This window comes from Chiloscyllium plagiosum, chromosome 22 (assembly GCF_004010195.1).
Source record: "Chiloscyllium plagiosum isolate BGI_BamShark_2017 chromosome 22, ASM401019v2, whole genome shotgun sequence".
NCBI lineage: Eukaryota > Metazoa > Chordata > Chondrichthyes > Orectolobiformes > Hemiscylliidae > Chiloscyllium > Chiloscyllium plagiosum.
The window spans coordinates 35,279,067-35,295,989 of NC_057731.1; the positions used below are offsets into that span (position 1 = coordinate 35,279,067).

A 16,923-nucleotide genomic window follows, 5' to 3' on the forward strand; every position below is an offset into this window, starting at 1 on the left:
CCAGCTGTTAAAGACATCCACAGAACAGCACCTCCCCTTAAACTCCAGCAACTGGAGTCATGGTGACTCAGGACACACTCTGTTCATGCACCACAAATCACCATGTTCTGGTTTGTATTTATGGTCCAGTCCTTTGATGAATATTAGTGAATGAATGAGTGGACAGATGAGTAGGTGACGGGTAGGTGGATGAGGAGGGCAATTGGATGAGACGATCAGTTGGCGAGTGGGTACTTAGCTTGGTAGTAACCAGGTGCATAGGCAGTAGCTGGTCAGGTTGGAACAGGTCAAGTCAAGGAGGTAATCAGGTTAGGTTGAGGTGTAATCAGTGGTCTTGAGGTGGGGAGCATCAGGAGGTTGGGCTGGGTTGGTGTATTGTTGGGTATGGTAGTCAGTTCAGGTTTGGGATAGTTCAGTTGTTGGGGAAGGGGATGTGGCAAGGGGTAGTCAGGTTAGTCAGATCACCAGAGAGCCAGTTAGATTGTGGAGTAATCAGGCAGACGGGGACAGTCAGTTCGGGTTGTGGGGTTAGTTGAGTGGTCAGTGTTGGTCAGGGAGAGTTTTAGTGAGTCAAGAAAGCGGTTGGGATGTCGGGGCATGTCAGAGGGCATGTCAATGGTCAGACGTGATAATTGGGTGGTTACCTGGGCAGAAGACATTATGGAATTACCTACATGTTAGACCAGCTTTTACAATTGGTAACCGCCCAGATGAGTACAGGTAATCAATCCCAAGTCTCCTAAGCTGTCTCACAGTCTGAGACTTTCATAGAAGATCATGGGAAGCAATGGAGTTGCCCATCAGAACTTCCTGAGCAATTCCCACACAGGCCTGGAATTCCTATTGGAAATAGAATTTTTCAAATGAAGGATGAGCTGACAGTTTTGCATGAGTATGAGATTAGAATGAGGGTGAACTTTGAAAGGTTAGTGAGAAGATAGGAATAATTGAGCTCGGAGGTGACAAAACCTTGTTGGTAGGGAAATGAACTAAAGGCAGAGACAAGAGATAATGCAGAGCTTGAATAAGGTACCTAGGTCTACCTGTGCTAGGTTTGAAGCTCAATTCAGGATCAAGCAGGATATCAAAATATACACTGTAGAATTCAGCCTGCATCAGATACAAACGAGATTTAAATAAAGTGTATCAAGAAGAAGTACTTTGGAAAATACTGACATGTTCAACTGTTGAAGGTGACAAGGAGAGACAATACATTAAAATCATTGCCACAAATGTTGTCATTTGCGATGCAGGCGAGGACTGTCTTGGTGTTGTGGGCATGATGGAAGCTAAGGCATGTGATTAAATAGGAAATGGGAAATATTTTGAAATAACATTATTTTCTTGTTGAAGACTTTCATTTAGAATTTTATTGGATCTCCATTATTACCGTAAATTGTTGCAATCGGTGTGACAATAAACATTTCTTTGATGTCTTCTTTTTCAGGCATTGAAGTTATAGTTCTTTTGACTGTTACTTTAACAGTGGTGCAAAACTGATTTTAAAAAGTGGATGATTTGGAAAAATGTCCACAAATAAAGCAAACAAATTTTTAAAGAAATATTGTAATTCTACAAAACTAGACCTTGGTTTATCTTATCTGCACCAAGCTTGCTGAATATTGACCAGATTGTGAAAAGGGACAAAAACTAGAAATTATCTGTGCAGGGTCGTTAACTGTTAAACATTAATCAACATTCAATGTATCATTAGCATTTTCCTCTCTGCCTATACACCAGTAAATTGACTTCTGGTAAATATACTTTTTTTTACCATATAATTAAGGTTTCATTGCTGGCAAACAGCAAACAGCCCAGGTTCTAACCATTATATCTGTCAGTATGGCAAGGGCTTTGGCTTTGGTTTATACTTGTGTGATCTGGCATGCAATTCTACCATTAACAGTAAGTAGGATAATTTTTTTTCATCTATAAAGCCAAATTTAAAATGGTTATGTGCTGTGTTTATGCTTAACTTTTTATTAAAGAGTGTGATATATTTTTATTCAGAGAAGTAGATTCTAAAGTACATGATTAGTTTTAGGTAACACATTTTCCAACTTTTATTAAAGTTTTGCTGTTCATTTTGTACAACGTATAGGGAGCCATTTGATTCTGCTATTGTTTTCTAATACATGCTTTTTCTGTACAGAAATCAACGGATTGGTATTACGGTGGTAAGTAAAAAAAAATTTTATCTGTGAAAGGATTAAAATTGTGAAATGGAGATTGTAAATGATAGTATGACATTTACATAGGAAGATACAGCACTTACCAGAGTTCAGCAGAATATATACACTAATTAAATAGAGGGCAGATGTAAAATTGCAGGAGAATATTTTGTGTGATGAAATATTCAAGCAACAGCATTTGCATATTATAATGAAAAAGATAACAAGGTTCAGTTGATTACATTTAGTCAAAAGAATTTTTTTAAAGCTGTTTGCAGTTTTGACTTTATTTGTTCTAATTTGTCATTGTAATTGTTTGCATCTTTACAGAATACTCTTTGGTTTTTATTTATCTCTGTTTCAGTTAAATAGGCTTATTTAGCAAGTTGGGAAGAGGAACAAGTTGTTACAAGTTTGAGTAGCAAAGATCAACAGACAATGGGCAGTTATGACAGGTCTTCTATTTAACTTATAAGAGATCAGATGTAGTGCCAGATACATGAGAAAGGTTTGATTTAATTGGTATCATTCATCTATTGTGTTTGAAAAAATGAGTTTTGTTGTTTGTGATTAATCCATTGAGGATGATTTTAAGTTAATAGTCTTGTTCCAAACAGAAGTGGCAGTTCAGTGAAGGATTCTTTTGTATTGTCACTATGTGGGAAAATACTGATAACTGTTTTTGTAATTGCTCCATTGGGATAAATTTGTAAGGCATTTATCCTGCTGTGAATGCGAGTAACTGTCAAAGATAGGACTGCTACAGGGGTTCAGGTTCATTCTGTCCAGTGATGGCCCACACAGAGTCACTCCTCAGAAAATCATCTCTAAATTCTTACTTATAGTTAAATCTTGAGAAAGAATTTTCTCTATGCTAATTTGTATGTGTATTCTACATGCATTTACAAAAATCGGAAATATGATTCATGACACCAGCTCATGTAGAAATTTGTTACCTCAGAAAGTTTCAGCATCAATGTAAATCTTAGCAGTTCCTCCTTTGGAGTACAGTAAGAAATTATGGCAGAAGAGACCTTTGCTGTTTGAATTTTCCTTTCAGTAATGACTCTATTTAATGAGTTGGCCTTATTGTAGTACTGTTCTACTAATGAGACTGTCAGGAGTTAGGAAACCCTGTAGGTAAAAATTAGGTCTGGTCACCTGGAATCCATTTCAAGATCTCATCGCCTTTCCTGAACAAAGCCAGGAGAATGGAGATTAAACCATTGTGACAAGTTTTGAAAATTCGGTCTTGACATGCTGGATTATATCCATCTAATTACAGATAATTTAAACATTGTGGGATTGGAATTATTTTCTTTTCAAAAAGCTCACTGTTGGAATATGCTCTGCAATATCGTTGAAGTTGGGAAATGTGGAAATGTAATTAAAACTGAATTGCTCTGTCATATTACTATCTCAGAATCATCTCAAACTTAATGTATCTTTAGCTCTCCAAAAGTTGGCACTGGTGAACAATCTCATTTGAATTCAGATTGCAACCTGAGTGATATAATAACTAGGAAGGAACCAATGGCACAGAGGCAAGGCCTTCCATAATTTTAACGGCCTTTAGCAGAATTGTCCAGTTATTTGATGGACTTCATGCCACTGTGTAGCAGGTAACATAGCTCTTCCTCAGTTAATCACTGTGGGGAAAGTCAGAATCACTCAGACCCTCTTAGCACCTCCTCCATTAAAACGCACAATCTACACGAGGCAAGTTATGTTGCTCTAAGTTATCAATCCCACCCTTTAGTAAAGTGGGTATTTACATGTAAAGGAAGAATTTGAAGGGCTATGGAGAAAGGGTTGGATAGACAGAACAGGACTTTCAGACAACCTGCACAGACTCAGCATGTTACCTGCTTCGAAGGTAACTAATGCTTCTTGAATATACATCCCTTGTCTTAATTCATATTTTGGCATAAGGGGCTGAAACATATCATATTTTGACAAAGTGTCACTTCACTGAGTTTCATGAATGGTTTCTCTTTACAACTCCTAAAAAGTTTACTCATCTATTGTTTGAAATTCATCTCATTAACTATCTGACACATCCCTATGGTGTGCCTGTTGTCCAATGCTAGCTTGATTCTCCCACTTATTAGGGCCAGAATTACTTGCAACTGCCAGATCTCCCAGGACCCCTGGCACTTCCACCATTGTGCACCAGGTCAGGCTCCATCAGTCCAGAGCTGTCCTGCAGGTCCATGACATTCACACCCAACATGGCACACAAGGGGAGATTGGCACTCCACTTCACAGATATGGAAATGGAAATCCTGCTGGACAGAGAAGGAGACATCCTCCTCCCACAGGACCAGCAGAGGAGGGCATGACACCAGACCCAGCCACCCTGGTCTGAGTTGGCACCTGGGTTAATGCAGTGTCAGTCGCCTGCAGTACCTCATACTCACTCTATCCCAACTACTGCACCCACCTCCCACTAAGGCTCATGTTCCACAACCCAGACTATTACATGCAATGACTTCCTTTACTTGCTCCTACCCCTCAACTCCCACACCACTAGTCCTGCATCACTCACTTAGAGTCAGGGTCATTGAGATGTACAGCACAGAAACAGACCCTACGCACTGCCCTCTGTATGAAAACTTTGCCCCTTAGGTCCCTTTTATATCTTTCCCCTCTCACCCTAAACCTATACCCTCTAGTTCTGGACTCCCCCATCCCAGGGAAAAGACCTTGTCTATTTAACCTATCCATGCCTATGATGATTTTATAAACCTCTATAAGGTCAACCCTCAGCATCCGACGCCCCAGGGAAAACAGCCGAAGCCTATTCAGCCTCTCCCTATGGCTCAAATCCTCCAACCTGGCAACATCCTTGTAAATCCTTTCTTAACCCTTTCAAGTTTCACAACATACTTCTGATAGGAAGAAGACCAGAACTGCATGCAATATTCCAAAAGGGCCTAACTCCTGTACTCAATGTTCTTGGGAGTATCACTATCCATCCACGGTGGCTCAGTGGTTAGCACTGCTGCCCCACAGTACCAGGGTCCCAGGTTGAATTCCAGCCTCAGGCGACTGTCTGTGTGGAGTTTGCATATTCTCCCCGTGTCTGCATGGGTTTCCTCCAGGTACTCCGGTTTCCTCCCACATCACAAAGTATTGCAGGTCAGGTGAATTGGCCATGCTAAATTGTCCATAGTGTTAGGTGCATTAGTCAGAGGGAATGGGTTTGGGTGGGTTACTCTTCTGAGGGTCGATGTGGACTGGTAAGGCTGAAGGGCCTGTTTCCACACTGTAAGGAATCTAATCTAATCTAATCCTCCACCTGAAACAGCTCTAAAAACTGTGTCACCACTTCCATCTTACTCAATCCCTCCCTTTCTCTCATTGCAAAATCAAACAATACACAATAGGGCAGAGTAGGCCCAGACAGGTGGGAGGGAGGTGTGTTGCCTGACATTTAGCTGCGCACCTCCTACTTAACCCCGACCACCTCCCAAGTGGCTGAAAGACAGTGCCCAAGCTCCTTGACTGACTTTTGTGGGCTAAGCTTGTTTTATTCTGCTGGAAAGCCCCTGACTGGATGGTATTTCCCTTGACTTGACTGAGAGCTATTGCCTTTAGATATTGAAACATGGCCATTTGTTTGAAGCATAGGCAATGTTGTCGCCAAATACACAGTAGAGGTAAGACTGATATAGCATGGTGCCACAGTGCAACATGTCCTCCAACCTGACTGACTACTGCTGATAAGCATTGCAAACTGCCTGTCTTTCATTTTGCTCTAGTCTGCAATGCAATAGAACAGTGCTGTAAGCCTTTAAGCTCTGTCTCAAAGAACAAAGCGCAAATAAACAAGAGGAGGCAAAGCAGGACTGCTGGGAGAACGCAGACAAGTGCTAAATGAGTGAATGCTAAGATAGTGAGCATGCAGCCTTAAGAAGTAGCCTGTTTCAGTCTGTGAGCTGGGTGCCCTTCCCTGTCCACAAATTATCCTTGTATTAGCATTGCAGTGAAAGGTCTCAGTGTATCCCAAAGTACAACACTACACTGCAGAACACGTACTTTAAGCGAATCAGGGGTATGTTGGATGCCAGCATCTGTGGATGTTGAGTGCATGCAGCCATTGCCCAAGGTGTGCCACCTGAGACATTGGTCATGGCTATCTTGAGAGTAGTGGGCTACAGTCAGTAGATGTCCACTGTATTTATGTCAGGGACTCTTGATATCTAGTTTCTATCCAGTGGATGGTAGAATGGGAACCTGAGTGATGTAAGTGATAATGGGCAATAATCCCCATTAATATACCTCTCACCAAATCTTCTCCCGAAATCCGGAACCGAGTTGGAAAATGAGAGCTTTCACGTTTGGCATTGAGATAGGCCTCCCTCAACTTCTCACATGATTCCCCCAAATTCCTCACCACAGCCTACATTGTTCAGGGCTTGGGATGATTCACTCAAGGTGATTTTGTACAGGTGCCAATTTTTTGTAAAATGTGCTCAGTTATTATCTCCATTCAAAATACCACACTGATTTGTAAGTTATTTTCTCTGATGGATCAATTTTACCACTAAATAATGCGGTGCAACACCAGGACAGGCCAAAGGAATTCCACCTGGAGAATCTGTTCAGTAAGTGTGGCATTCTGACTTGGTTAAAATCAGCCTCGCAACCAGTGAAATGCATGGCACATTAGAATTGTGAGAATAGTTATCCGTCAGGAATGTTTTTCAAGGTTTTGAACGTGGAACTATAAGTTAGATGTCAACTCATCATTGCCCATATATTACATATAACAACAATAAGGTTGGAGCAATTTCCTGAATGAACTTAAGAGGTTGAGAACAATACTTTTAATAATTCTTTTCTATTCTTCAGCTTTCTCTTTCTCTGTCTTCTTTTTATTTCACTCCCTGGGCGGCACAGTGGCTCAGTGGTTAGCACTGCTGCTATACAGTGCTAGGGACCTGGGTTCAATTCCAGCCTCAGGTGACTGTCTGTGTGCAGTTTGCACATTCTCCCCATGACAGCATGGGTTTCCTCTGGGTGCTCTGGTTTCCACCCACAATCCAAAGATGTGCAGGTTAGGGAATTGGTCATGCTAAATTTCCCATAGTGTTAGTTATTAGTCAGGGATAAACATAGGTTAGGGGAATGGGTCTGGGTGGGTTGCTCTTCGGAGGGTCAGTGTGACTTGTTGGGCCGAAGGGCCTATTTCCACACTGTAGGGATTCCAATTCTTAATTTCTCACTCTCCACTCTATGCATCTTAGTCTTTCAGATGTCACTTTCTCCATTTCAATATAACTTTCTGGAGAGAATCTTATTTCAATATCTCTTCAAGCATTTACAAGTAAAATGTGAATGCTGTAAGACCTAATGGAGCAAAATAGAACTCAACAGCACCAGATTTTTAAGTACTAATTGGTTTCCTACAGGTCAAATATACAGCTTTGACCTGTTGCTGTGCTGTCATTTTCAAAAAAGTCTCCTCTAAACAAGTCCTTCTCTTCACCAAATAGAACTGAACTTGATTTGATAGCACTAAGGCAGCTCCCTGCAATACCGCTCCAACACTTCACACCCAACCATAGCTCCTTAATGGTCCACCACCCCAAAACAATGGACATTCAATACTTGCAGGCAACTTCCTCACACCCTGCTTCCCATAAAGACTCTATCTCATTGTCCCAATTCCTCTGTCTCCATTACATATGTTCCGACAATGTGGCTCTCACCCCCTCTCTTCCCTCCCACAACAGCGATAGAGTTCCCATTGTCCTTACCTACCATCCCACTAGCATCTATATCCAGGGGATCATCAGCCACCAATTCTACCACCACCAAGATGCCACGACCAGATATATATTCCCCTCCCCTCCCTTATCCACCTTCCGCTGGGATCGTTCCCTCTGGGACACCCTGGTCCACTATTCCTTCACTCCCAACACCTCCCACAGCCTCATGGCATCCTCTACTGCAACCACCAAAGGTGTAACACTTGTCTGTTTACTTCCTGTCTCCTCAGTATTTAAGGGCCCAAACACACCTTCCAGGTGAAGCAGCACTTTCCCTGCACTCCACACAATCTAGTCTACTGCAGTCGCTGCTCACAATGTGATCTCCTCTACACTGGGGAAACAAAGCGTAGACTGGGTGACCGCTTTGCAGAACACTTCCATTCTGTTTGCAAAAAAAGGCTCAGAGCTTCCAGTTGCTTGCCACTTTAACACATCATCCTGTTCTCTGGCCAACATCTCTGTCTCAGGCTTGCTGCAGTACTCCAGTGAAATTCAGCACAAGCTGGAAGAACAGCACCTCATTTTCCACTTGGGAACCCTGCAGCCCTCCGGACTCAATATGGAGTTCAATAATTTTAGGGCATGAACTCTTTCATGTCCTTACCCCAACCCACACACACCTGGCCTTGTTATCACATAGTCTGCTAATATACACAGCCCATTGTTAGTCACTAACAGTCTCCATTAACAGTGATTCACTCTCCTCACCAAATCATTATCAACTCCTTTCTCTGTCTGACTGTTCTTCTCTCTCTTTGGCCTCGATCCCCACCTATCATTTACTCCTTATCCCCAGCCCATCTTCTGCATATAAACCAGCATTTTCCTAGCTACTATCAATTATGCAGAAAGGTTACTCGACACGAAACGTTAACTCTGATGTATCTCCACAGGTGCTGCTAGACCTGCCGAGCTTTTCCAGCAATTTCTATTTTTACAGGGAACTCACTGAGTTATTTCTTCCAACTGCTGATGAAATTGCATGGATTTTTGACTCTTTTATTTACTTGTCTAAAGTTTCAAGGAGTGATCTGGCTGAAGTTAAAGTCCTTTCTCAGCGGCTTAGACATTTGTGCCTCAGGTGAGCTAATAGGCCCCCCCCTCTTGACAGGACTGGGTGCATGAGGAGAGATCACACAGAGTTTGACAAGCTGCCAGAAGAGGGAGGAGGAGGAAGGAGGAGGAAGGAGGAGAGGAAACTCAACAGAGGATCATAATCACCTAAGATTCTTAGGAAACAACACACTTACCTGAACTTTAGGTAGATCTAATGCATGCGATGTTGTTTCATTAAAATGCTTTTGGTTGAAATCTATTGACTGCTTTAGCCACAACTACAACCTCAAAATGGAACAAAGACTGTCTTGCCTGTGGCTGTAAATTTTTATACATTTGACCCTTTTCAAACTGAAGATTTCAGCAACATCTCGTGGTTTGCAGTAGACTGTTGAGTATGAGAGATAATTGAGACACTCTAAACAGAAAGGCAATTAGTACTCATTCCCACATGTCAGATGCAAGCAGGTGTGTGAGCATTAGACTTTGCTGTGAATGCAAGCTTCCCTTTAATGGAGGGAAGACACTGACCATGTAAACTTTACCCTGCATTATGCCTCATACAAATTCATCCATTCTTCAGAACTGAAAGGGTTTCCAGGGTCTCAATTTGCTGGTCAGTAAACAGGTGAACATCTATTGTCTTGGTGCTAGTCATGATTATTTCATCCTGCAGCAATTCACTGTTCTAGTTGTACTTGATCCAGTGCAAAAAAATCAAAGGCTATCTACCAGACAACAAATTTATCCAATCATGACGTTAATCACTACTCGAGAACCCACATACACAGACAGAGTAGATATCCAATGAGAGACAGGCAATCACAACAAACATTATAGAGAACACCTTTGCCATCCTTTAAAAATACTCCTTCTGCCCAGAGTGCTTTAGAGGAATCTTGCAGTATTCCACTAAGTAACTACCAAGATTTGTGGTAGTGTGTTCTATAGTACACAACCTGCTCATTATGAAAGAGCAATCCCTCATCAACCATACGTCAAATGAACATTGAGAAATGGGAGAACAACAAAATGGAGGAATAGGAAGAGAAGAGTGAATGCAGGAATCTAAAAGCCCTGAGAAAGAACGACAGGCTTGTTCTGTAGGCAGTCTCTGCCCCTCAACCTGGGTGTGGCCTCAGCAACCTGAGTAATCAGCTGAAGAGCAGAGCAATGGACTGTTGTGAGACCCTGAAAATTCCTTTCAGTTTTAGAGTCCAGAGCCATGATGACTGCAAATAGACTGTGTAGCAACAATCTGAGTGCCCAGCCTTAGTTCAGACCATTACTGCTTGTGTATCAATGCAGGCTGAGGCATTGACCATCAGACACTTCACCCTGATGAACGTGGCCATCTATTACATCTTGAAAGGGATGATGTTCAAGCTTTGTACAATTTCCTATCCCAAGTCAATGTGTGATTCCTGATATTAAAGGGAGGTTTTCTGGCAGTGTTAACACTGCTGCCTCACAGTGCCTGGGACCCGGGTTCGATTCCCACCTTGGATGACTGTCTGTGTGGAGTTTGCTCCCACTCTCCGGGTCTGCGAGGGTTTCTTCCGGGTGTTCCGGTTTCCTCCCACAATCTAAAGTATGCAGGGTAGGTGGCTTGGCCATGCTAAATTGCCCATGGAGTTCAAGGATGTGTTAGTTAGGGTAAATGTAGAGTAATGGGCTAGGGGAATGGGTTTGGATGGGATACTGTTCAGAGGGTCGATGTGGACTTGTTGGGCCAAAGGGCCTGTTTCTACGCTGTACAAATTAATTGATTCCATGATCTGTATGGTTGGATACACCCTTCTTTTGCAGACCTATAAATGTCCTCACCTAAGTCCTTTATAAACGAACAGATATGTGTCTGACTTTGATCTCCATGAGCTGGTATCTATACTAATTTCACTTTGCCCTGGCTGCAACAGATTTCTGCTCAATATCCCACAATGTGCAGGATCTCCTCTATCCAAGCCTGTGAAATGTGTCAATATCTGAGCAAACAAGTGCAGTGTAAGATTTCATAAGTATCTCTTGTCTTGCATCTTTTTCTCCACTACCTGGGCATGTTCCAGTTCTAGGGTATCTGAAATGAAAAAGGAGTAGAGGTTGGGTATTAGGGAAGGGAGAGGAGAAAACACATCATACCCACTTAACAACAGCAGCAGTTTCTATGTCAGAAGAGATTTAAGGATGACAGAGTGACTGCAGAATCAGAATTCTTGTTCCTATGATGACCAGGCCTCTCTCCTCAGTGTGTCATAAAACAGACTGCCACACTAATCGCTCATCAGCACATTGCATATTCCCCCTATCATGCATCACCTTCTCCTGCAAAAGAGAGGCAATGTTGCCAGTCTACATCATGCATTATGCTTTATTACACATGGGTGTATTAGCTATCAGAATGAGCAAGTGGTGTATTATTGTTTGCAAGGCATGCAACTGTGCTCAGTGAGTGATGGTGAGGGAGAGCAAATGAATATTAGGGTATAGTCCTGATTGATGATAGGTGAGTGATATTGTTGTAGTGAATTGAGCAATAACTGAGGCTATTGAAAATGAAATCACGTATCTTGTCAATCTCTGTGAAATCATTAAACTTCATCTTGTGCTCCTTTTGGGTTCCTATCGCAACATTCATAATATCTACTTTCACCACCACTTGTTCCCACTGCCTCCTAAGGATGTGTCTGGAGGATTCCCTATCTCCCTTCTTGTACAGAATATCGTTTCTCCTTTCCACCTCTTCTGGTAAGACTTCCAGTGCATTGTATGAATACAGAGGTAATCACACTCTCGCATCTTCAGCCATTGCTCAAGGTATCATATCACTGATTTAGTCATGAAAATTAAATTTCCATCACTTTTTTCAGCTAATACACCAATTCTGTAAGAGGTGCTGTCCGCTTCTAAGTCAGAATACCAAACCAAAGAGTCAATGTGGAGAAGATGATTCCTCAAGTTGAAGAGGCTAGGATTCAACAGTACAGTCTCTTTCGAACTGAGAGGAAGAGACATTTCTTTAGCCAGAGGGTGGTGAATCTATGGAAGTCATTTTCGCAGAAGGTAGTGAAGGCTAAGTCATTGAGACTCTTTAAGACAGAGCTAGTTCTTGATTAGAAAGGGAATCAAAGGTCACGGGGAAAAAGCAGGAGAATGGGATTGAGAAACATATCAGCCATGATCACATTCTGGAGCAGACTCAATGGGCCAAATGGCCTAATGCTGCTGCTGTATTTTATGGTCTAAACCCACCCTGCTGATGACTCAAAGGAAAGAACCAGCATAAAACCAATAATATTTGGAAATATTTAACCATTCTGGTTATACCATTTTGAAGTATGCAAGATGGGTTAGATCAGTGTGAATCATTCACAAGCTTAACTAGTCTTAACTTAATCAAAAAGAGTGGGGATAATGCAGAAAGTAAGTGCAAGCAACACCAATTTTCCATATCAGCTGAAATGTTTGAATACTTATTGAGGAAGAGCTGGACATCCCTTCAGAAGCGTCATCATTCATGAGCCATATGTCAAAGGAACAATCATTAGGGAAGCAACACTGAGTAAAGTAATGGAGCTGTAGACTGTCAAGATTCTGAGGCCTAATAAATTTAATTAAGACTCTAAAAAGAGGTCACCAATGAGATAGTTGCATGCATTGGTGTTAATTTCCCAACATTCATTAGATTCTGGTCAAACAAGGTGGGAGTCAGAAAACAAGAAACTTTAGGCTTTATAGCATGACATCTATCATGGAGAAGATATTAGAATGGATCATTAAGTTGGTTATTGCTGTGCGTACATTAAAACTCAAGGTAATTAGATGAGCCAAAATGGTTTAGTGAAAGGTAAATCATGTTTAACTAACTTATTAGAATTTTTTAAGAGGATAGCATGTGAACAAAGGGGACCCTGAACTATATTTGAATTTCCAGAGGGTATTTGACAATGTGCCACATAAAAGGTCATTGCTCAAAGTAGGAATCTATGATGTAGTGAGGACCTATCAGCACAGATGGAAGGTTGGCTGGCTGGCAGAAACAAAGATTACCATAAATAGATCTTTTTCTAATTGGCAGCGTCTGATGACTGAGGCTCAGCAGGTTCTGTGCTGGTACTTCAGCATTTTACAACTTATACCAATGATTTAGATGAGGTGAGCGAAAGCATGGTAGCCAAATTTACAAATGGCACAAAGGTAGGTGGGAAATTATGTTGTGAAAAGGACATAAGGAGGAGGCAGGCAGACACAGGCAGATTGAGCTAGTTGGCATATGGAGAGTAATGTGGGAAATGAAAAGTTGTTCATTTTGGCAGGAAGCATAAGAATCAGTGGATTACTTAATTAGAGAAGGACTGCAGAAGGTTGGGGTTCAGAGGGATCGAGCTGTTCGAGAACATGAGTCACAAAAGATTTAGTGTGCGGGTACAGCAAGTAATTAAGAAGGCCAATGGAATGCTATCCGTTATTACAGGAGGAATTGAACATAAAAGCAAGGATGTTATGCTTCAGTTATCAGGGCATTGGTGAGCCACATCTGTGTGTAGTTTTGGTCTCCTTCTTTAAGAAAGTCACTTCAGATAAGGTTTACTAGATTTATAACTGGAATAAGCAAGCTGTGTTACAAAGAAAGCTTGGACAGACTAGATTTATTTCCACTGGAGTTTACAAGAGTGATGGATGACATGATTGAAGCTTTTAAGATGCTAATCAATTTTGACAAGATGAACATGGATTAGTGCATGTTAGCCAGAACTAGGAGTCTGTATTTAAAAACTAGATGTTTCTTTTTTAGGCAACGATAAGGATTTCTTTTTTCTTAGACAGTTGTGTAACTTTGGAACTCTTTGTTCCAGAAGACAGTCAGGTTGCTGTCATTGAAGATTTTTAAGTCAGGAGGAGAAATATTCTTGTTAGGTAAGGGAATCCAAGATTGTTGGGTGGATGGGAATGTGGAATTCAAACCACAAACAGCTCAGCCATGATCTTATTGAATGGTGGGGCATGCTTGATGGGTACTCCTGATTCGTATGATTTGTCAATGATGAAATGAACATGGTATTCAATAACTTCAGCAGAAAATTTAATGAGGATGCATTCGCATCTTCAGAAGTACTGAAAATATTCAAAATCTTACTTAGGAAATGAGCCGTTCCAAAGTCTGCGATGATCCAACTCTTGTTTTTGAAGAATAGAACCTTGTCCCTATTTGCAGCCCTTAGCCAAGTTCTCCCCCATTGTTTTTGTGTGAGCCTGTCCATTCTTTTATCCCTGTCTTTGAAAACTTGATTACCAATATTGAGAATATCAAATGGATTGCTAGAAATGATGAATTTGAGTGTCAAGCCAAAAGTCAGAAATAGTCTGTTGACAATTGAATTTGTGTTAGATATCTTTGAAAATGCTAAACCACCCAGATAAACATGGAGATAAATATTTTGGCACAAAACATGAGGTGATAAATGTTTGTTATTTTGTTGACATGAAATATAAGATTTAATTTAGGATTAAAATAACATCTGTGTCTGAGCACAAGAATTCCAGAATCAGTCATTAAACATATCATTAAGCATCACATCTTAATCGACCAAAACACAGGATCCCTATAATGTGGAAGCAGGCTATTCAGCCCTTCAAGTCCACACCAATCCCTCCAAAGAGCATCCCACCCAGCTCCACACCCCTACTCTATATTTCCATTGGTTAATCCACCACTCCTACACCTCCTTGAATACCATAGGAAATTTAGCATGGCCAATCCACCTAATCTGCACATCTTTGGACTGCAGGAGGAAACCCACACAGACACATGGAGAACGTGCAAACTTCACACAATCGCCCAAAGATGGAATTGAAACCAGGGTCCCTGGCACTCTGACGCAGCAGTGCTGACCACTGAGCCACCATGCCACCCTAATCTTTCCAAATATTCTTCAGTTTTATTACACTGTCACTGTATCATAGAAATGTTGGAAGTATAAATCAAACACTAAATGTAACTGTTAAATACTTGTTGATTCTACCTATGAGGGACACTCAACTATTTCTTCAGTAACTTCATCATTCATGCACAATATTATTTAACTGGTTAAATGAACATGTCATTCAACAACTTCATATGGAACTGAATAAATTCCAAACGTTTTCTCAAGAAACAGATGACGAAGTTGACCCTGATGATCCAGATTTTGATGATGAAGATGAAGTCCAAAATTCAACCAACAATGACTGGTTATTTGATGATTCTGAGGAAGAAGGTTTTTACAATTTTTTTGACAATTTTTATGGTGGTAGTAAGATAGAATATCTGATTATTGCTTTTAAATTTCAATGCTGTTCATTTTGCAACACACAAATGTAAACAATTAATGCATCAGTACTCTGTCTTGAAATTGTTTAAAAAGTTATAAAACTTGGCCACCACTAGGAATATCTTCAGAGCTGCTCCTGTTTTTCTGAAGGTACAATGAATATATATAGTTGTAATTGTAGTTTTCACCACATGACCTGTGATATGGAAGCGATTTCAAGAAATTTCAAAGATGTAATAACTCTGGCAAGCTCAATAAGAAGTCATAGATTTAACATATAAAAGAAGTCAATAAATCTCAATTTTGCCATTCTAATCACAAAAATGTTTCATTTTGGAGTGCTTGACCCATAATACCAGAAAGATGCCTCATACAATATTAAAAATCACACAACACCAGGTTATAGTCCAACAGGTTTAATTGGAAGCACACTAGCTTTCGGAGCGACGCTCCTTCATCAGGTGATGAAGGAGCATCGCTCCGAAAGCTAGTGTGCTTCCAATTAAACCTGTCGGACTATAACCTGGTGTTGTGTGATTTTTAACTTTGTACACCCCAGTCCAACACCGGTATCTCCAAATCATGCAAAATTGATATTGAGCCTTCTTGGTGGCCATCTTTAAAGTGCTTTTGGCCCTTGAATCTGTTAATGAGACTTCCGTTTCCCTGGCCCCCAATGCCTCATCTTCACCATGGATATCCAATCCCTCTACACCCCGCCATGACCAGGGCCTCCAAGCCCTCCGCTTCTTCCTCTCCCGACGTCCCCAACAGTACCCTTTTACCGATACTCTCATTCATTTGGCCGAACTGGTCCTCACCCTTAACAATTTCTCCTTCGAATCCTCCCACTTCCTCCAGACCAAAGGGGTAGCCATGGGCACCCATATGGGCCCCAGCTTTGCCTATCTCTTTGTTGGCTACGTAGAACAGTCCATCTTCCATAAGTACACTGGCACCACTCCCCACCTCTTCCTCCGCTACATTGATGACTGCATTGGCACCACCTCGTGCTCCCATGAGGAGGTTGAGCAATTCATCAACTTCACCAACACATTCCACCCTGACCTTAAATTTACCTGGACCATCTCTGACACCTCCCTCCCCTTCCTGGACCTCTCCATCTCCATCAGTGACGACCGACTTGACACTGACACCTTCTACAAACCCACCGACTCCCACAGCTACCTGGATTACACCTCTTCCCACCCTAACTCTTGCAAAAATGCCGTCCCGTATTCCCAATTCCTCCGCCTCCGCCGGATCTGCTCCCAGGAGGACCAGTTCCACACAGAAAACACCAGATGGCCTCCTTCTTTAGAGACCGCAATTTCCCTTCCCACATGGTTAAAGATGCCCTCCAACGCATCTCATCCACATCCCGCACCCCCGCCCTCAGACCCAACCCCTCCAACCGCAACAAGGACAGAACGCCCCTAGTGCTCACCTTCCACCCTACCAACCTTCGCAAATCATCTGCCGACATTTCCGCCACCTCCAAACAGACCCCACCACCAGGGATATATTTCCATCCCCACCCCTCTCCGCCTTCCGCAAAGACCGTTCCCTCCGTGACTACCTGGTCAGGTCCACGCCCCCCTACCACCC

General features: G+C 41.8%; 1 protein-coding gene across 2 annotated transcripts in view; it reads left to right on the forward strand.

Moving 5' to 3' along the window:
- Positions 1-1,725: 1,725 nt before the first annotated feature.
- LOC122561200 (hyaluronan-binding protein 2-like) overlaps positions 1,726-16,923 on the forward strand; it is a 47,393-nt gene continuing 32,195 nt past the window's right edge. The window contains exons 1-3 of one of the 2 annotated variants that reach the window (XM_043712774.1): positions 1,726-1,905; positions 2,153-2,177; positions 15,157-15,261. In XM_043712774.1, coding sequence (XP_043568709.1) covers positions 1,843-1,905; positions 2,153-2,177; positions 15,157-15,261 — 193 coding nt within the window. In that variant the 5' untranslated portion in view covers positions 1,726-1,842. The remainder of the gene's footprint in view (positions 1,906-2,152; positions 2,178-15,156; positions 15,262-16,923) is intronic. The other variant, XM_043712775.1, reaches the window with a different exon arrangement.